This window comes from Calidris pugnax, unplaced genomic scaffold (assembly GCF_001431845.1).
Source record: "Calidris pugnax isolate Ruff unplaced genomic scaffold, ASM143184v1 scaffold102, whole genome shotgun sequence".
Taxonomy (NCBI): domain Eukaryota; kingdom Metazoa; phylum Chordata; class Aves; order Charadriiformes; family Scolopacidae; genus Calidris; species Calidris pugnax.
In genome coordinates, this window is record NW_015090846.1 from 5,883,786 (window position 1) to 5,904,230 (window position 20,445).

The 20,445-nt window shown below is 52.8% G+C and overlaps 1 protein-coding gene across 1 annotated transcript in view; it reads right to left on the reverse strand.

Moving 5' to 3' along the window:
* Positions 1-20,445, reverse strand: part of NR6A1 (nuclear receptor subfamily 6 group A member 1) — an 83,157-nt gene that overhangs the window by 4,654 nt on the left and 58,058 nt on the right. Inside the window, exons 2-7 of the mRNA XM_014942745.1 lie at positions 14,772-15,002; positions 13,665-13,916; positions 7,252-7,307; positions 5,479-5,636; positions 4,397-4,624; positions 3,519-3,773 (exon numbers count right to left, since the gene is read on the reverse strand). Of these exons, the coding sequence (XP_014798231.1) occupies positions 3,519-3,773; positions 4,397-4,624; positions 5,479-5,636; positions 7,252-7,307; positions 13,665-13,916; positions 14,772-15,002 (1,180 nt within the window). The remainder of the gene's footprint in view (positions 1-3,518; positions 3,774-4,396; positions 4,625-5,478; positions 5,637-7,251; positions 7,308-13,664; positions 13,917-14,771; positions 15,003-20,445) is intronic.

Genomic DNA, 20,445 nt, shown 5'->3' on the forward strand with positions numbered 1-20,445 from the left:
CTGTAGAGTCACAGCTTTGTTTTAAGGAGCGAGGCCCCAGGGTGACCCACGCAGCACGGTGGTGTCCGCTCCCGTTATCTGCCCGGCAGGTGCAGGAGCTCACCTCCCGAAAATTCCCCGAGTGACTCACAGCGACCCGCCGCTTCCACACGCCGTTATCGCCTCTTCGTTACGCTTTGTTAATTTTCCTTGGCTGAGAGCTCCTGGGGTGAGATGTGCTGCAGGAAGGCTGGGGTCCTTCTCACAGATACAAGTACTCATGAAGCCACAGAGAGCCAAGGCTAAAGGGAGCAGAGCTGCAGGTTGGGGTCTCGGGTTGAGTGGTGCTCTCTAAGGAACACACTTCGTTTCCTTCTAAACTTTCCCCCTCAAACGAAGTGCAGGATTCATTGCACTTAATTAATGCATATCAAGATCCAACCAGAACTGCACTGCTGCTCGCGTGGACTGTCAGGGATGCTCTGCTGGGGTCTGGATGCACCATCCACACCAGCCCTGGAGCATCCCACCAGGGACGGCCACGCTCGTTGCCAAATCTCTGCCCTTTGCCGAGAACAAGCTGCACGTTTCCCAAGGGTCCACGCTCACCAAGAGAAGCCAGAGCCAGAGCCGGGCAGGAGAGGGCACAGGGAGCGTAAACCTCCCCAGCATCCCCTGGGAAATGGCCTGATGGAGATTTTGTGGGTGCAGAAGGAGGTCGTGCTGCTCAGGGGGGTGCCAGGCTGTTTCCTCACCAGTGACACCTGGTGTGGGCACCACCAAAGAGCCACAGCGTCAGCAACGGGCAGCAGTGGAGCTGGAGGGCACGGGGGGCTGCCAGTGCCCATGGGCACACTCTGGGACCATCCCACGCATGCCAACAGCCAGAGCGGCCTCTCAGGAACACATCTCACAGCAACACCCCCAGTTTCAAAGAAACCACACATTGCAAAAACGCTCAGAAGTGGGACAGAAGTGTTTAGGGACGCTTCAGCTGCGCTCTGGCATTGTGCAGCGCAAAGAATAAGAGCACAGCCAGAAAGCCATCTTTGAATAGAACAAAAATAGAACCTTTTCCACTGAATAATACCTTATTTTGGCATGTGTGTTTGTTTACTTCAAAGTTATTTGTAAAATGCATGGTGGAGTTTGACCCCAGAGAAGTGAAAACAAGCTATCTGAACTCCAGGTCACTTCTTCAAGAAAGTAATATTGTCAGCGATGAAAGCCTCGTCGGCTAATCTAAAGTTGTACAAGTTTTCTTGCTCTCAAGTTGACATTAAAAATCTTGCAGGTGCAAGATTGCAAAGCTCAAGAAGTTAATGAGCACAAAGACCACTCAGTCGTCTGTTGGGCTTAATTGTTTTTAGAGCATGCACATTTTTACCAGCCACTCATCACTTCATAAATCCAGGAGAGCTCTTCTCTCATTCCTGCAGTTGAACTGTCTTACTTTCCCCGGCATGCTTTCCTCCCCCTTTCCAACAAAGCTGTTCTGTTTTTCACAGCCCTATTTCTTCTCGAGGACCAACTCCTCCACACACTTTTCCTTCCAGTTTACACCAGGCAAGTTTCTGGCTGGGAGTTATCGGGATCAGCTGGGGAGGAGGGGGAGGGAAGCGCTATCAGGAGTGCTGGGGGAGGTCAGGAATCTATTCATTTCATATTCATCTCCAGAAAAACAGCACAATAAAAGAAAACATTTGATCTAGCAGGCAAACAGAACGTTTAGCCAGTTGTTAGAAGTGATTAAAATGCAGGGGCTGGGGAGCTCATCCTATGGCTTTGTTCCTCCTGTACCCAAGCATCGGCATCGCTCCTGTCATTTTACAAACTCGGAACAGGAATTAACCCAAAGTGCCAACCACCACAGCGCAGGGGGTGTCTTCAACCAGCTGAGAGACCTAACGCCCTTTGGTTTGCAGTCATTACTGATCAACACCAGAGGAAACAGGGGCTCCTTGAGAATGCCCCGAGTTGGACACCGCTCCACAGGAGCCCCTCGCAAATCCAAAGGGACCAGCTTTTCCGTGTGTGCATGGGGCAGGGGGAGTGACACCCCCCGAGCACCCCCCTGCCCCTGCAGACAGACACACTACAGGGAGGGAGGGACCCACGCAGCTCGAGACCCCTCACCTGGGCAACTTCCCGCTAAATGGCTTTTTTGGTGTGCATTTTCCTGTGTTACTAATGACAATTAATGACACTTGAACAGCTAAATCAGAAGAAGAGCCCGCAGAAACATTCCACTCCCAAGAACATCTATTCTCATCCAACACAGATCTTCTCTGAAGGACCTTCGAGGCGACCAGCTCTGAATTGCTGGTTTCTGAAGGGTGAGGATTCCTCCTTTGTCTTGTTGTCTTACCTCTCGCTTGTATTTATCACAAACCCAAAATGAAACAAACACTTCTCTTTTGAGGCTCTGACCAGGACAGCAGGAACAAAAGGATGGCTGAATGCAGAACAAGTGTTCTTGTGGTTTTCTATGACCCTCGCTGTTCCTGGCAGGAGCAGCACCAGATGCACGATGAATGGCCGGGCAGAACATCTCCATGGAGGAACCTGCCCCAGGAAATGAGACACCTGGGGCCAGCTCTCGGCTCCTCCGCCCTGACCTCAGCCAGCCCCTCCGGGTGGCAAAAGAGATGCACAAAGGAACCTCAAGGAACCGTTAGATGCTGTGATGGCAGAGGACCACAGCAGAATTTTACATCTCTACTTATCCAACACTTGGACCCCCTGGTGACTCCCGCACCACTGCCAAGCCCAGCAAGGCAACTGTTATAAAGGAAGGTGGGCAGCAGTTTCTGTAAATCCTAAGTATTCTGCCATAATATTGAGAGATTGTGAGTCTGCTACCAAAAGGAGGATCTGTCTGGTACCAAGACCACAAAACAAAACACTCAAACCAGAAAAACACCACCCTGACCAAAATGATAAATGAAAGGCAGGTTCCTCAGAGCATCAGATAGTACGTACCATGGAAAAAACACGAGCTAAGTTGCAACATCTTTAAATTTATGTAATCAAAACAATGAAATAGCAATTAATAATGACCACTTTGATAATACAGACAACCAGCTTTGTGAACAGCCTTTCCACTGGCCCAAAGGGTTTTTAAAAATAAGACCTTCCGTCCTGTATTTCAGGGTTACCCAAAGTGCTGGTTAGTTTTACCCTCCCTGTAAAAAAGGGGGTTTGTAGAACTGTGCTGGAGGAGGGCAGCATTGCTACGGGAACTTCACACAGCACCACAGCACAACACACACCTTCCCCTGCGGAGGGGAGCTTTGGGTTCAACACTGACTAACCATGGGGTACTTTCTAAGCCTGGAGCATCCATTTCCCTAAAAACCAGAAAAGGAGAACAGCGGTGGGTGAAGTGACCCACCCCAGAAGAGGTGGTGAGCCGGTCACAGGGCCAGAAATGGCACCAGAAATGGCACATGCCAGGATGGCACCCAACACCCTCCTCCCACTGGCTCCTCCATCTCCAGATCTCGCTCCCGTTCCGCAGGCTCAGCCCAATCTCTCACCTGTGCAGCTCGTCGTCAGAGGGAGAGTACTTGGAGGTGACGTCCGCGAGGTCACCAAAGATCTGCTTGCTGTAAACAGTCAGCGAGGAGAGCAGGATGAGCTCCTGCCACGTAGAGCTGAGCAGGCAGGTATAGTCCTTGATGGAGAGCTCGCAGAAGAACGGCAGCTTCTTGATCCAAGCAATCTGCCTGAAAAGCAATTCATCCGCCAGACGACACAACAACGCAAACAGCTCTGCCTGAGTCACTTTGTACCTGCAGGCACAGTCAATATGAAGGCATAAAAACAATTAACAACACGGAATGACATCATCTGACGAGGCACTTGAAAAGCAAGGCAAATGTCACAGAAATTCAGGTTCAAGTGCTGGTGCCCAGGGTGTCACCTGGCGTTGGGAGCCACCATGGCCATCATCCAGCGTGCCCGGCCGGGGGGTGCAAGGGGAGCCCCCAACCCCCAGGCTCACCCACCCGTCCATCACCCAGCCCCCTGGGCATGGGGCAGCCCTGCAGCTCTTGCCAACAGATTGACTACCCAGCTTTTTTCTACCTGTGTGTATTTTTCCAGCTACTGCCCTTATTACCAGGCTTTCTGTACAGTTAATGCAGCCTCAGGGCTGAAAGCCACCAAACCCCACTCCCACCCAAGGGCAGAGACCACCCACGGCACGTGGTCTGGTTTGCCGCTTGCGCTGCAGCTGCATCTTCTCCCAGGGGAGATGCTCCCCGTGGCCATCGGGCCACCGAGGCAGGTACCCAGCTCCCCCCTGGCCCTCAGCAGCCTCCGCCGCAGGAGCTGGAGCCGCGGGTGCAGGCAGGGACGGGCAGACCCAAGGGAGAGCCAGGAACATCCCCGGGCAGCCACTGGCACCACTCACCCGTCCTCAATGAGCATCGGCGTGCCCAGCGGCTCCAGGTCCTCTGCAGACACCAGCTGATTGATGAGACTGTGCGACTGGGGGTCCAGGCTGCGCGTCTGGGGGGGCATCAGAGCCGAGTGGGCAGAGTAGCTAAAAAGGTGCGGGAGGTACTGATAGTGCGTGGACACCGGCGTCCCGATGTACTGATCCCTGAGTGCAGCAAACCCATTCAGCTCCACGGACCTACTGGAAAAGGAAAAGCTTTTTAATATACCCCCAAAATTCCACCCGATTAATTAAATTCCTGCATCCAGCTCCATCGGAAGCATTAATAAAGTACAGAGGGGACAAAACAGAATGGAAAATGCCTTTGCCTACACTGGAAATAACTGGGACTGTGCAGAGCAGACACCTTTCCCCCTTCCCCGTTGAGATGTGGGAACTGCTGCCCAGCAGCCATTCAGAGAGTCAAATCAAAAACCCAACTGTACAAAGCATTTCCAGCCCAGCTTCCTTAAAGGGACAGAATTTAGAACTGTAAATTAAGTATTTACACAGCCAGAGAACACAAACACCTCCTGGCTTAAGATGCAGCTGAAAGCAGACAGGATGGAGTCAGATTCTCACCGTGTTTACAATCAAAGGCTGCATCAGGAGGCTGGCAGTAACAGTAACTGACATTAACATAACACCATCAATTAGTAACCTAAATAGAGTCATTTATTTTCAAAATCTGAGCACAGTGCAGAAAAAGAGCTTATGCAGAATGAGCAGTGAAAGGTAATTGAGTTCCCATGATCTGCAGAAAAAAAACATCAATACAAATGAAGAGATATATTTTAAATACAATTTTAACTCAACATTGCCTTCTTTTTCATTTGCTGATGAGCATTTCGCCTCCCGGTTCAATTCTCTTCCATCCCGTGGCTGTCTGTTTCAAAACCCAATTAGAGATGTCAGACTCCACAGGATGCTCAGTTTAAGCAAAGCTGCACTCAAGGTGCACTTCTCCTACACTGACCCAAGTGTCAAAAGCCCCCGCTCAGGGAGGGACAGACAAGAGCACGGCAACGCAGAATTCCTCCAGGGGTCATTCCCACCTTGAAGACGGAGTAGAAACGGGTGAAGGCTGGTTGCTCTCAGAAACTCCATTTCCAGGGGAACTATGGTCACTGTCTCCGTTGTTGCTCCATGACATGTTCGCCTCTCCCTCAAATTCTTGCCCAGACATAATTCTCTCAATCTCTTCCTCTGATATCTGTCAAAGACAGGAGCGTTACTGTTACTGCAGCTGAGAACAGGAGGAAGGCAGAGCCTCGGCCCGTGACCACCCTGGCTGTAGGGCCACGTCCAGCGGAGCTGAAGCCACCCCCCAGGAGGAGGAAGGTGTCCCTGCTCCCACAGGTATCACACCTTCCCTTTCCATCGAACAGCAAACATGAAAAATTCTGTTCCCAGCTCATCGTGGTGGCCTCCAGCGCCTGCAGCACAATTCAAGTGAGGGTAACGGAGCAGGCAGGACCCGACACACGAGAAGATGATGTCAAATACACACAGCCAGGAGCCGTAAATCAGCCTCTGTCACACAGTGAAAAACCTGGGAGTAATTGAGGCCAGTTCATCGGGAACATCACTCAGGACCCGGGGGAGGTAAAGGCAAATGGGAGGTGTAGTTGGGTCTGGTTTGATAAAGCAACTGAGAGAGGTAAGGTGACACATACAAAATTAGACAGAAAAATGTCCACAGGGAATCACTGTTCTCTATTCTTCCCCAGGTAAGAACTAGATGGCACCTAAAGAAGTAATCAAGCATCTGATACTTAAAACAAGTATTAGGGAATAATGTATATGAAGTTAAAATGGACTAAAAAAAAAAATTTTTAAGATGGAGCTCCCTTAAGTACAGAGTTTCAAGAAGGAGCTGGGTATGCTCCTGGAGAAATCTTGCATCCATAGTGGGGGAAATACAACAGAAAACTTTCTGGGCTTTTTTTTTTTTTCCTCAGTTGTACACATGTCCCTTAGTGGGGACACACGTACAGCCACGGCTGCACTGCTCAGAGGTACAGACTATTGCCCGGCCAGAAATTAAATGTTTCTTCTTCCTCGATAGGCAGGCTTTGAGAATCAGTACCCAGTGCTGTTATAAACACCATGTTTGCAAACAGCAGGAAGTGTTCTATGGTGACCAGGAGGTGTTACTGTTTGGGGCAGGCGACAGGCACGGCCACGCTGCCCAATTCCTGCCTCTTCCTCCCTTCCCTACGGAGGACCCTGCTGGGAGAACGGGGCATCTGGCTGCTGGGCACAGCCAGCCACAGAAAACGCTTCCAGTGTTATTTCTATTTTATTAAAATAAATAGTAAACTTTTAAAAGACCTCTTTTCCAGAAGTGAGCTGAAAACAGCCATCATTTCTCAGGCACGCAGAAGAAGCCGTTGTGCTGAATGACCTCCCACTTTACACACGTCTCCAGACAAGCTGTGCCATCCATCAGCTGGACATTTACTGGGTGCTCACGGAAGGACCCGCAGCCGCCAGATTTACTGGGCGCTGCCGAGGGACGGTCGTCCTTGTGCTGCTCACAACAGTGCCACGAGGGCCAGGGACGGCCCCGGCACTCACACCGGGACCCGTGGCCCCTCGGGGACAGACAAGCACCCGGCTTTATTTACAAATCTACTGCTCCTGAGCTGTGTTTCTAACACTTGTGCAGAGCCAAAGCCCCGCGCCGCCAGCAGAAGGCCCAGGCTTTGGGAAAGGCTGGGTCAAAGGGACCCCGTGGCCACCCCAGCCCAGCACCCCCAGGTGTGTGCCGAGGCCACAGAGCGATGGCTGGGGGGACCCGGGGGGACACGGTGGGACGTGCTCACCTGGACAGGTCCGATGCTTTTGTTTCTGCCTCCCGGCATGCCATCCTCTCTGATTGCTGGAAGAGAACAGCCAAGCCTTGGTGAGGAACTGTTCAGTACCACCGTTCAGCAGCCCAGAAATACATAAGTAGGTACCTACTATTTTGAAAAAAATCTTTTTATCTGAAAAGATTCATTTAGTTCATCAAAGCAGTTTACACAAAACCCTCCAATGCTTTCCAGGACCCTGGGAAGCTCAACCAGTACCCACCATCATCCCCAGCCCCAAGGGCACAAACACATCACTGGGGCTCCGAGCATCACTCCGGGAGCTCAGCATTTCTTCCCCTGATCCCTGAGCAACAGGTAATGAAGGAAGAGCACTCCTGGATCCCAGCTGATTCCAGGACAATTTGAGAGGCGGCACACAGGAAGCAAACCCACTTCCCCCCCAGAAGTGAGTACCCACCACTGCTAGAGAATGGCAGGCAAACGCTGGCCTTTCTACCTGCACCACAGGCAGCCCCGACCCACCGCGAGCCAGACACCCCCAGAGAGACACCCCCAGAGAGACACCCCCAGAGAGACACCCCCAGAGCCAGCACTGCCGACAGAGCCCTTCTCGGGGGGCTGCCCGCGCTGTGGCTGCTCCAGCGGGGCTGGGTTTGCTCCAGCTCCCAGGGGAAATGGCGGGAGACGCTCGGCCCAGCCGGTCAGAGCCGCCCTTTAACGCTGGAGTTCCAGCCCCAGCCATGCAGCCCCGTTTGGGAAGCACAGCCAGGTTTCTCAATACAGCAGCTGCCGTTATAAGGCTCTTTAAACATCTTCCAGAGAGCTTCAGGGAAGTCCAATTAAGGGGATTATCCTGGAGCTGCTTCTCTACCTCCCTCTTCCCTCTGCTTTTGCCTTGACCAGCAGAGCAGCTCGGCGGGGCCCGGCTTGCTGGGGGACCAGCCCCGCTCCTCGCGCGCCTCCTCTCCCGGGCCGGGTCCCCCCGGTTATCGGGTCCCGATCTCTTTCCCACCGCGACCCGGCCGCACTTGGCAGCGGGTTCTCCCCAGCTGCGCCGTGACCTTGCTGCTGCCGGCCTGGCCTCACCCTGCTCCGCTGCTGCCAGCCCTCCCGAAATGCAGTGACACTAAATTTAGGGGAAAAAAATCTGTAGCAGAAAAGCCACGCTGCTGCCTGAGCTCAGAGACCCTCAGCTCAGACACCCCCGTCTCCGTGGATGCACTGGCATCGTGGGGCTCAGCCCCGGCACGGCAGAGCACACACACTCCAGCAGAAACTGCATTTTTTGAGCTGTTACCAACGAGTCAAACCAGGCAAAAATCACCACAAAGAACCCGTCCTGAGGATTTCCAGCTCTCCAGCCGGTGAGCAGCAGCACAGCCATCCCCGGGGCAGCTCACCACGCGTTAGGAGCTCAGCCACACGGCGTTAATCCTCCCAATGCAAAGCCACCACCTCCACAGCACAGCAAGTATTTTTATTTGAAGCGCCAGGCAGCATCCGTGTGATGGAAGAACCTCCAACACAGGATATAAAACCGTAATGGTTATCTTTTATGTCATCTTTTATGTCATAGTCACAGAACAGTTAAGAGTTGGAAGGGACCTTAAAGATCATCAAGTTCCAACCCCCTGCCCTGGGCAGGGACACCTCCCACCACACCAGGTTGCTCCAAGCCCCATCCAGCCTGGCCTTGAACCCCTCCAGGGATGGGGCAGCCACAGCTTCTCTGGGCAACCTGGGCCAGTGTCTCACCACCCACACACCAAAGAAGTTCTGTCTGGTATCTAATCTAAATCTCCCCTCTTCAATTTAAAACCATTCCCCCTTGTCCTGTCACTGCACTCCCTGACAAAGAGTCCCTCCCCAGCTCTCCTGTAGCCCCTTCAGATCTTGGGAGGCTGCTCTAAGGTCTCCCTGGATCCTTCTCTTCTCCAGGCTGAACAACCCCAGCTCTCTCAGCCTGTCCTCACAGGGGAGGTGCTCCAGCCCTCTGAGCATCTTTGTGGCCCTCCACTGGAGGTGACATTATTTCAGATACAGCAAGACAACAAACTCATTTCAGCAAACAAGGCTGCTTATTTTTTTATGAGAGTTCTTTCCCAAAAAAATATTAGTTTCTCATTAAAAACCAGTGCTGGTTTGGGGGGGTTACTCCTCCCCAGGGACAGCACCCTACACTCGCCCTTGGTGGAACTTCATCAGGTTCCTCCCCACCCAGCTCTGCAGCTTGTCCCTGTGTTTTTGCCACATTAGTATATTGAAGCATAGAAATAGTGATTTTCAGGATAAATGCAAGGACAGATCTGCCAGGAAGGACCGTAACAAACTCTTACCTTCCATGAAAACAGGGACCACAAGGATCAGTTCTCCAAATATTTATAGGTGCTTTCAATTCATAGAGATTTTTCCCCCAATGAAGTCAAAAAAAGTAGCTCGGTAAGACTTTTCTACCCACGCATAATTTTGCTGAATTTACACTTTTTCTCGGGACGGGGCTGCACGACAGTCAACGCCACCCCAAAGCTGGGGTTTTTTTCTCCCCCACCTCAAATCCCACAACTCTGCGCCTTACCCCAATTTAACAAAACCGGGATTCAAAAAATAACTATTTTTTTGACCTAGTTAAATAACTCAGCAGCTCAATTCTGCCCTAAGTGGGGGCTCAGTGGCTCCCCAAAATGCCCGGGGCGGGGGGCAGGGGTCCTCCCGGGGTAGGGGGGGAGGCAGTGCCGGTACCGGTGGGGACCCACGGGGGCCGCCAGGTGGCGCTGTGACCCCGCGGGTGAGCCACGCGCCGTCCCGCCACCGGGGCGCGCGCTCTCCCGCCACCGGAGCGCGCTTTTGCGAGCCCTTTTCCCGGCTCTTTCCCGGTCCTCGCCCACCCGCTCCCCCCGCGCCGGTCCCGCGGGTGGGCGAGGACCGGGAAAGAGCCGGGAAAAGGGCTCGCAGAACCACTCCAAAAATGTCCCTAATTTGCCCCAAATTGATGCCACCCCGGTGACAACAGCGCAGGTGGCACCGCAGGCATCCCCCAAAAGAATAAAAATTAGCCTGGTCAGCCCGGAGTACAGCCTTGGGTGTAAAAAGATCCTGGGGAACCCAGCCCATCCCAATAAACCTCCCAGAAAGAATCTGTAAATCACAGCAGCCGCCTGAGAAGGTTCCCAATCCCATTCCCCGAAATAAGGGTTTCTAAAGGAAAATCCTGACGGATTTGCGGTAGATTTATGGAAGTTTTAGTGCTTCTGACAGGCGGTTTTTGGATGAGCGATGACACTAACGGCATTGATAGCTGCATTTAAAAAAAAAACAAACCATGAGATGATGCTTTGGTTTGGTGGCCAGGCAGGGTCCTCACCACCAACTCCTGCCTGCTGCCATTAAACCAAGAAATCATAGAATGGAGTTGGAAGGGACCTCAAAGATGGGGCCTCAAAGATGGGGCCTCAAAGATCATCAAGTTCCAACCCCCTGCCCTGGGCAGGGACACCTCCCACCAGACCAGGTTGCTCCAAGCCCCCTCCAACCTGGCCTTGAACCCCTCCAGGGATGGGGCAGCCACAGCTTCTCTGGGCAACCTGGGCCAGTGTCTCACCACCCACACACCAAAGAAGTTCTGTCTGGTATCTAATCTAAATCTCCCCTCTTCAATTTAAAACCATTCCCCCTTGTCCTGTCACTGCACTCCCTGACAAAGAGTCCCTCCCCAGCTCTCCTGTAGCCCCTTCAGATCTTGGGAGGCTGCTCTAAGGTCTCCCTGGATCCTTCTCTTCTCCAGGCTGAACAACCCCAGCTCTCTCAGCCTGTCCTCACAGGGGAGGTGCTCCAGCCCTCTGAGCATCTTTGTGGCCCTCCACTGGAGGTGACATTATTTCAGATACAGCAAGACAACAAACTCATTTCAGCAAACAAGGCTGCTTATTTTTTTATGAGAGTTCTTTCCCAAAAAAATATTAGTTTCTCATTAAAAACCAGTGCTGGTTTGGGGGGGTTACTCCTCCCCAGGGACAGCACCCTACACTCGCCCTTGGTGGAACTTCATCAGGTTCCTCCCCACCCAGCTCTGCAGCTTGTCCCTGTGTTTTTGCCACATTAGTATATTGAAGCATAGAAATAGTGATTTTCAGGATAAATGCAAGGACAGATCTGCCAGGAAGGACCGTAACAAACTCTTACCTTCCATGAAAACAGGGACCACAAGGATCAGTTCTCCAAATATTTATAGGTGCTTTCAATTCATAGAGATTTTTCCCCCAATGAAGTCAAAAAAAGTAGCTCGGTAAGACTTTTCTACCCACGCATAATTTTGCTGAATTTACACTTTTTCTCGGGACGGGGCTGCACGACAGTCAACGCCACCCCAAAGCTGGGGTTTTTTTCTCCCCCACCTCAAATCCCACAACTCTGCGCCTTACCCCAATTTAACAAAACCGGGATTCAAAAAATAACTATTTTTTTGACCTAGTTAAATAACTCAGCAGCTCAATTCTGCCCTAAGTGGGGGCTCAGTGGCTCCCCAAAATGCCCGGGGCGGGGGGCAGGGGTCCTCCCGGGGTAGGGGGGGAGGCAGTGCCGGTACCGGTGGGGACCCACGGGGGCCGCCAGGTGGCGCTGTGACCCCGCGGGTGAGCCACGCGCCGTCCCGCCACCGGGGCGCGCGCTCTCCCGCCACCGGAGCGCGCTTTTGCGAGCCCTTTTCCCGGCTCTTTCCCGGTCCTCGCCCACCCGCTCCCCCCGCGCCGGTCCCGCGGGTGGGCGAGGACCGGGAAAGAGCCGGGAAAAGGGCTCGCAGAACCGCGCTCCGGTGGCGGGAGAGCGCGCGCCCCGGTGGCGGGACGGCGCGTGGCTCACCCGCGGGGTCACAGCGCCACCTGGCGGCCCCCGTGGGTCCCCACCACCCCGGTGACAACAGCGCAGGTGGCACCGCAGGCATCCCCCAAAAGAATAAAAATTAGCCTGGTCAGCCCGGAGTACAGCCTTGGGTGTAAAAAGATCCTGGGGAACCCAGCCCATCCCAATAAACCTCCCAGAAAGAATCTGTAAATCACAGCAGCCGCCTGAGAAGGTTCCCAATCCCATTCCCCGAAATAAGGGTTTCTAAAGGAAAATCCTGACGGATTTGCGGTAGATTTATGGAAGTTTTAGTGCTTCTGACAGGCGGTTTTTGGATGAGCGATGACACTAACGGCATTGATAGCTGCATTTAAAAAAAAAACAAACCATGAGATGATGCTTTGGTTTGGTGGCCAGGCAGGGTCCTCACCACCAACTCCTGCCTGCTGCCATTAAACCAAGAAATCATAGAATGGAGTTGGAAGGGACCTCAAAGATGGGGCCTCAAAGATGGGGCCTCAAAGATGGGGCCTCAAAGATCATCAAGTTCCAACCCCCTTTCCATGGGCAGGGACACCTCCCACCAGACCAGGTTGCTCCAAGCCCCCTCCAACCTGGCCTTGAACCCCTCCAGGGATGGGGCAGCCACAGCTTCTCTGGCCAACCTGGGCCAGGCTCTCACCACCCTCACAGGAAAGAAGTTCTTCCTAATATCTAATCTAAATCTCCCCTCTTCCAATTTAAAACCGTTCCCCCTTGTCCTGTCACTGCACTTCCTGACAAAAAGTCAAAATCTCTGCTTTTAACAGGCAACAATATTCCCAGAGATGAAAAAGCCAAAAGATAGGAGCGAAGAGCAGAGATGTGGCACCGAAATAAATCCCACTCTATTTTTTATTATTCATTTGTGAGCTACCTATGATTTTCCATCCTGAAGATGACAGCGTAGCATTTCATCACCCCTGCACACGTGGGGACCAAGGGGTGCCTGTCCCTAACCCAGGTCACACTTGTCTCCTCAGGGACCTCCTCCCTGGCAAAACTACCTCTGGATTCCCCAGTTCCCCACGGCGCTGCCAGGAGCCAGCATCGTCACCCGGAGCCGGGCACTAAGGGAGGACCCTCACACCCACCTGCTGGTTAAACTCCCACAACAACAATCGGGAACAGTCTGACTCGGAGCTCCTGGAACTCCAGAAGTCTATTGAAATACATGCCATTTTGCCACATTAGTATATTGAAGCATGGAAATAGTGATTTTCAGGATAAATGCAAGGACAGATCTGCCAGGAAGGACCGTAACAAACTCTTACCCTCCCTGAAGACAGGGATCACAAGGATCAGTTCTCCAAATATTTATAGGTGCTGTCAATTATTCATAGAGATTTTTCCCCCCACTAAAGTAACAAAGTAGCTCAGGAAGAATTTTCTATCCATGCATGATTTTTGTGAAGTTCCACCTTTTCTCATCAGGGCTTGGGGAGGCAGAACTGCAGGACGATGCAGCAGCTGAGGACGGGCAGCCCATGCTGGTGGCACCACCCCCAGCCTGCACCCCCGCCGCCGAACACCCCACTTTTCCTTACCTTTCCTGTTCATGCCCATCTGGAGGCACTTGAGCAGGCGGCAGTACTGGCACCGGTTGCGCTGTTTGCGGGACATGACGCAGTTCTTGTCGCGGCTGCATCTGTAGACCCGCTTGTTGCAGATGCTCCGCTTGAAGAAGCCCTTGCAGCCCTCGCAGGAGATGATCCCATAGTGCAGCCCCGTGGCTCTGTCCCCGCAGATCAGGCAGGTTCGCTGATCCACCCGCTCATCTGCCAGAGAGGAGAAAGGCTCTGAGGTCAAGGGAACGGCTTCACCGAGCCATCAGGAGGGGACTGGGAACACACCGGCACACTGTGGCCCGGACAGATGGACATGGCACAGGCCCCACTGCTGACACAGCTCAGCTGGAGATGCCACCAGCACGGGGCTCCTCACCCCTTGGCCGGCAGAGCACGGTGTGCCACACCAGAGCTCCAAACCTGCCACAAACCCAGCTCCACAACCACCAATAAAGTCATTTCAATTCAGCATATTCACAGGAGATCAAGTCCAGAAATTCTTGACAGCAGCAGGGAGAGTGAGGAGAAGTAAAACCCAAGTTTTTGCTTGGAAACCAGCCTCTTGGAAATGCCCCACGTCACACCATTTATCAGAAGTGGAAGGAAACGGTGAAGGAAAATGGTTGAGAAGGTGAATAACGAGAGGCGGGGAGAGGGCAGCCAGAGAAGGGACAGAGACAGACAGGCCTGGTCAGAAAATCAATGAGACAGTATAAGGAAGAGAAAGAATTAAAAAAAAATGACTTGAAGAGCAAGGAGGAAAAGAAGAGCACAAATTCAAACCCAAGAAACCATCTGACATGATTACTCTAAAAAAGACAGCCCAGCCCCAGCAGGACGGGAGGAGGAAGGGGGAGCACCAGGGGCGTCAATTATTCATAGAGATTTTTCCCCCCACTAAAGTAACAAAGTAGCTCAGGAAGAATTTTCTATCCATGCATGATTTTTGTGAAGTTCCACCTTTTCTCATCAGGGCTTGGGGAGGCAGAACTGCAGGACGATGCAGCAGCTGAGGACGGGCAGCCCATGCTGGTGGCACCACCCCCAGCCTGCACCCCCGCCGCCGAACACCCCACTTTTCCTTACCTTTCCTGTTCATGCCCATCTGGAGGCACTTGAGCAGGCGGCAGTACTGGCACCGGTTGCGCTGTTTGCGGGACATGACGCAGTTCTTGTCGCGGCTGCATCTGTAGACCCGCTTGTTGCAGATGCTCCGCTTGAAGAAGCCCTTGCAGCCCTCGCAGGAGATGATCCCATAGTGCAGCCCCGTGGCTCTGTCCCCGCAGATCAGGCAGGTTCGCTGATCCACCCGCTCATCTGCCAGAGAGGAGAAAGGCTCTGAGGTCAAGGGAACGGCTTCACCGAGCCATCAGGAGGGGACTGGGAACACACCGGCACACTGTGGCCCGGACAGATGGACATGGCACAGGCCCCACTGCTGACACAGCTCAGCTGGAGATGCCACCAGCACGGGGCTCCTCACCCCTTGGCCGGCAGAGCACGGTGTGCCACACCAGAGCTCCAAACCTGCCACAAACCCAGCTCCACAACCACCAATAAAGTCATTTCAATTCAGCATATTCACAGGAGATCAAGTCCAGAAATTCTTGACAGCAGCAGGGAGAGTGAGGAGAAGTAAAACCCAAGTTTTTGCTTGGAAACCAGCCTCTTGGAAATGCCCCACGTCACACCATTTATCAGAAGTGGAAGGAAACGGTGAAGGAAAATGGTTGAGAAGGTGAATAACGAGAGGCGGGGAGAGGGCAGCCAGAGAAGGGACAGAGACAGACAGGCCTGGTCAGAAAATCAATGAGACAGTATAAGGAAGAGAAAGAATTAAAAAAAAATGACTTGAAGAGCAAGGAGGAAAAGAAGAGCACAAATTCAAACCCAAGAAACCATCTGACATGATTACTCTAAAAAAGACAGCCCAGCCCCAGCAGGACGGGAGGAGGAAGGGGGAGCACCAGGGGCTGGCGTGGGAGGGGGCAGTGGGTGACACTGCCACAAGTCACCCAAAATCCAGACTAAACAGTGCACGAAAATGCCTTTTTTCTTGTTCCCATTTTGTATCATTCAGGGAAATGGTAGAGACCTCAGAAAACCCCCACCTTAGGAGGGCCAAGTTGGGGGATGATGAGCTGGTTCCAACTCACCCCAGTAAGACAACACTGAGCCTGGTTTTCATCACTCAGACTTGACCAGGGAGTCTTCCGAGACAAAGGTGTCCTTATCTGCAGGACTTAGTCACAGTGAAGTCCCCTCCAATCTTGATAAAGCCTAAGCAGCCCGACAAACCAGCGTGTAGCCTCCTACTACTGGGGGACACGTGAACACGCTGGAAATAGGGAGCCAAACAGATTAGGATCAGAAACAAAACCTGTTTTCAGTTACACAAACCAGGCAAAAAATCTAAACCAGCTGCTGGTACTGGTGAGCAGCTCTCTCCACGGTTTAAACCCAGTGCAAACCACAACCACAACCAGTCTGAACTAATCTTTAAAAGTTTGCTAATGCAGAGAAGCCCAAATGCTCAAGCTGTGCGAGTTTCATTGCAATTCTTATAAAACCTTTAAAATAAAGGGACGAATGAAGGAAACGCAAACTTTTACTGAAGAAACGTTCACGGTGTCATCGCTGCCCTAAAACATTCCCAGTTTTACAGGACAGACAAGCTCAGGTATGTGCTCAGCACAGCCCCGCAGGAATGCTGGCACCCACCCGGCCAGGGCTATCTGGGCATCTCGCCCAGGGGAGGCCACTAAACATGACTTTGTAGTGGCCAATTGCATAATCTCCACCTTCAGCCATCTGATAAGGCCGGGAGGGGCCGGGGATTAGCCCGGGACAGAGGAGTCCTCTATCTGCAGGGCTGAGCTCCACCTCAGCCCCCCCTGGCCCCCCCGGCAGGGCCATAAATCGCGGGGGGATCCCGAGGTCAGCAGCGGTGGCCGCGTTTGCCGCCGGGGAGGAACTGGGGAGCTGGGAAAGGACGGGTTTATACACATGGCACCGGGTAGAGGGGGAGGTGGTGGGTTGTAGCAGCATCCCCCCCATCCACAGGGATGCCGGGATCCCTCCTCACCCCAGCACTCCGACAGCCCCGGGTGGAAATGAGGGCTCATTTCCAGGCGCAGCTGGTTTTGTTGCAGGAAGAATAGGGCCGCCGTGGCCCAGCGAAGCCGGGGTGATGAAAGGGAGGAGGAATCGGGATCCTTCCCTCGCCGTCCCCATCTCCCCGCGAGCAGGGTGACATGAGGTGGTGTGAATGGCCCCATCACCACAATAACCACACAGGCCCCTGCAGAAGCTGTTAATTGGGTGCGTTTCCAGAGGAGAATTTGCCGCAGAAGAGCAGCACGAACCGGGAACAAAGGCCCAGACCTCCAGGGACCAGAGAGGTGCCCGTACACCCCGCAAACTGCTGCTCAAACAAGCCTGGGAGACAAAAAATAATTACCTACAGAAATTCTTAGGGTTTCAGAGGTTTAAAGAAACCCTGTAGGAGCCGTGCCCAGGCCCAGGACGCTCCCCCTGCGGCCCAGGGCTCTGCCTGCTCCTGACCTTTGCTATTTTTCACCCTACTTAATGCAAGCGCCTTGTGTAGGCGAAGGCTGGGACGGCCGGGGCAGAATTACAGCAAACTTCATAGAAATGGTCAAGCACGGGCAAATTTAAAGCAGTTTTGCGCTGGGGGTGCTCTGAACTCCCTTATCCTGGAAATTTCCCCAGAATTATCAACACACATAGTAAGTACAGCAATTTTAAAGCAAGCAGCTCTGGCTCCGGTACCGCTCGTCTCACCCATCCCTCGGTTCCAAAAGCCACACAAGACAACGCAGATTAGGGAACAAAGCAATTGGTAAGAAGTTTTGTGCTTTTTTTTGAAATACCTTGCACATGTTTTATTTCAGAGAGAGAGCTGAAGAAGCTTCCCTCCCCCCCTCAATTTTCCTGATGGTCTTATGTTTAAGGAACTCATACTCGGGATATTCTGGCTTTGTTCTCCCAGCCCATTGTAGCAGGGGCCACTAAATCAAACAGTTGCTGCTACGACAAAAGCACTCACAAAAATCTCAACCTCATCTTGAACCCTGAAGATTTTTATGGCTACTCCCTCGCTAACCCCTCCCCGAAGCCACATTAAAGGATGTATTGTTTTCAAAGGTCATGGTAGGTTTCATACCACATTTTAATACAATGTAAATTCTCCAAGAATATGATGATGTTACACAAGAGTCACAGAAGACGGTGCGAGAAAGAGAAGAAATCTCTATTTGCCTGTGTTTTATCAGGCATGCAGTAGAAGCAATAAATTTGATTTTTAAAAGGCTTATTTTTCCCCTCAGTGAAATGAGTGGTCCTGATAATTTCAGAAAGAAAATTCTTACGAATTTCCAAAAGGGAACACCTTCAAACCTGCTGAAGCACACGGCAAAGACACGTACAGAAAACACTGAAGCACACGAATGAGCATATAAAATACACAGCAAGTAAACGATTAAGTCTCAGGACCTCCCTCCAGCCCCCCGCGAGGCTCCGTCACCGCTCCCACCTGTATCACTCCTGCACATCCACCCCAGAGCAGCTCGGCCGCGGGCCCGGGGGGGCCCAGGCGCTGGCTCCGTCCCGGCGGGTCCCTGGGCTGCGGGAAGGATGGCACCCACCCCGGCAGCTGCACCCACAGCTCCTCGTGAGATTAACCTGGGGAACACCACCGGGAGCCCGTGCAGCCAGCTCGCACGGCTTCCATCGCCCGTGCTTTATAACGGAGCAGAAACAAAGACTTTATTTCCTAGAGCCAGGCCAGAAGCGGAGGCACAAACCCTCAGCCGAAGCCCCGGCGCTGGGATTCCGTCCTGCTGGAAAGCAGAGGGAGGACACAGAAACCTGCAGTGTGCAAAACTGCCCATTTATGCAAGAGAACGTGACTTACAGCTAAGAAAATCGTTTACAGCTGAAAAGAGATTACAGATGACACTCGGCACCGCAATTCGTTAATATATTTAACATCTTTTCAACCGCGTATCATTTATTTGCTTGGTGATTAACTCACCCTCTCGCACACACCCCGCAGACCCTTTAGCTGGGTTTAAATCTCAAGCTGCTAAATACCAGCTGTTTGGGGAGGGGGAGTGGAGGGGGGGAGATCTCACACATGTGTTACTTAAATCCTAACCAAACCCCGCTCGCCTCTCGCCTCTGATGATGCCTCAAACACAAACAAACGTCTTAAAGGTTTCTTTTTCCCCCCTTATCTTTCCTAACGATTTTTTTTTTTTTCCATTGTCAATTTCTAGTTCCAAGAAACCACCTCCTTAAATCCAGTAGGGAACGGGGTGGGGGGACTCCCCCCTCGCTGCCCAGCGCTGCATTGTCCAAGCGAGCCCACCCCCAAAACCAGCCGCCTTCGCTTAAGGGGCTTTTCTTCAACTTATAATCGATGAACACAGGGATTAAATTTTCTGTGGGGCGGCCCCTCCCCGGGCCAGCAGCGAGCTCGGCGGCCGAGCCCGTGGCCGGGGGCACAATGGGCCGGGGCGCCCCGCTCCCCCTCGCCCCGCCGTGGGGGTCCCAGCCCCACGCTGGATGGGGGGCAATGGCAGCAGCGTCCTGCCCGGCCAGGGCTCAAAGAGCAGCTTGTGCTGCCCGGATCAGGCCGGCCATGGCCAGGGCCTGAATAGAATTAACCCTCTGTGAACTAAAACAAAAACATTTGTGTGCCCAGCTGGGATAAAGGTTAATTTAAATGGACAAGCCTCCTCAAGTCTTTAAAAAAAAAAAGAAGGGGAAAGAAAGAGGCTGCTGCAACCTTATTCTCTGTACTGTAAAATGATGCTCTACAGACACAAGAGCACGGCTGCTTTATGAAAAGCAGGGAGTATTGAAAAGAAAAGGGGAGAAATGCTGTAACGGAGAAATGGCCAGCACATCCCAGCTTTGCCTTCTCTTCCCAGTAATTAAATCCAAAACTCCCAGTCTTATTCCACACTGATTCTGTTCCTGCCAAAGAAGAGCTGAGTGAAAAGAAAACCCTCATGAAAATCATCGGTTGCTCTTTTTCGTGTAGGTATAAATCAAGAGTATGGAGCTGATGAAACCCATCACCCTTCCCTCCCCGGGCTGGGACCCGTCACCATTTGCATATCAAAAACTCATCTGTGAAATGCAACTTCTCCTGGAGAGGCCGGGACCCCCCCGGACCCCCAGCACCCACGTCCCCCGGGACCCAGCGCCGGCAGGAGCCAGCCGGGGGGCTGAGGGGGCCGCTGGCAGACCCTGGCCTCGCTCCATTGTGCGGCACAGGGGGGACGGGCGACGGGGCCTGATCCTTGGCTCCGGCCAGTTGTTGCACAAAGAGTTTGGAACAAAAGCCCCACTGCGCCAAAATGTGCCCCCGAGAGCCCGGGCGGCCCCCGCAGCTGCCGCCGGGGGCACGGGGGTCCCCGCCGTCCTGCCCACCCTCCCGGGGCTCGCAGACCCCTTACCCGCCGTTCTCCCCAGCCATCAACTTTCCCTAATCCAATTTAAGAAAAATAAAGGTTTTTGCACGGTGGCCTGCCCCCGCTGCAGCATGGCCCTACGCCCCGGCTCCAACCCGCCTCAGGCTCCATTTTTTAAAAAATTATATATTACAAAGCAGTAAGATTAAAAGCTGCCCATGCCTGCCTAAAAATCATTCTCTTGGACCTGTTTAAGTTGTCTGATGTGCAACGGCTGAGAATGATGCAGAATGAAGGAAATCTAAGATTAAAGCACC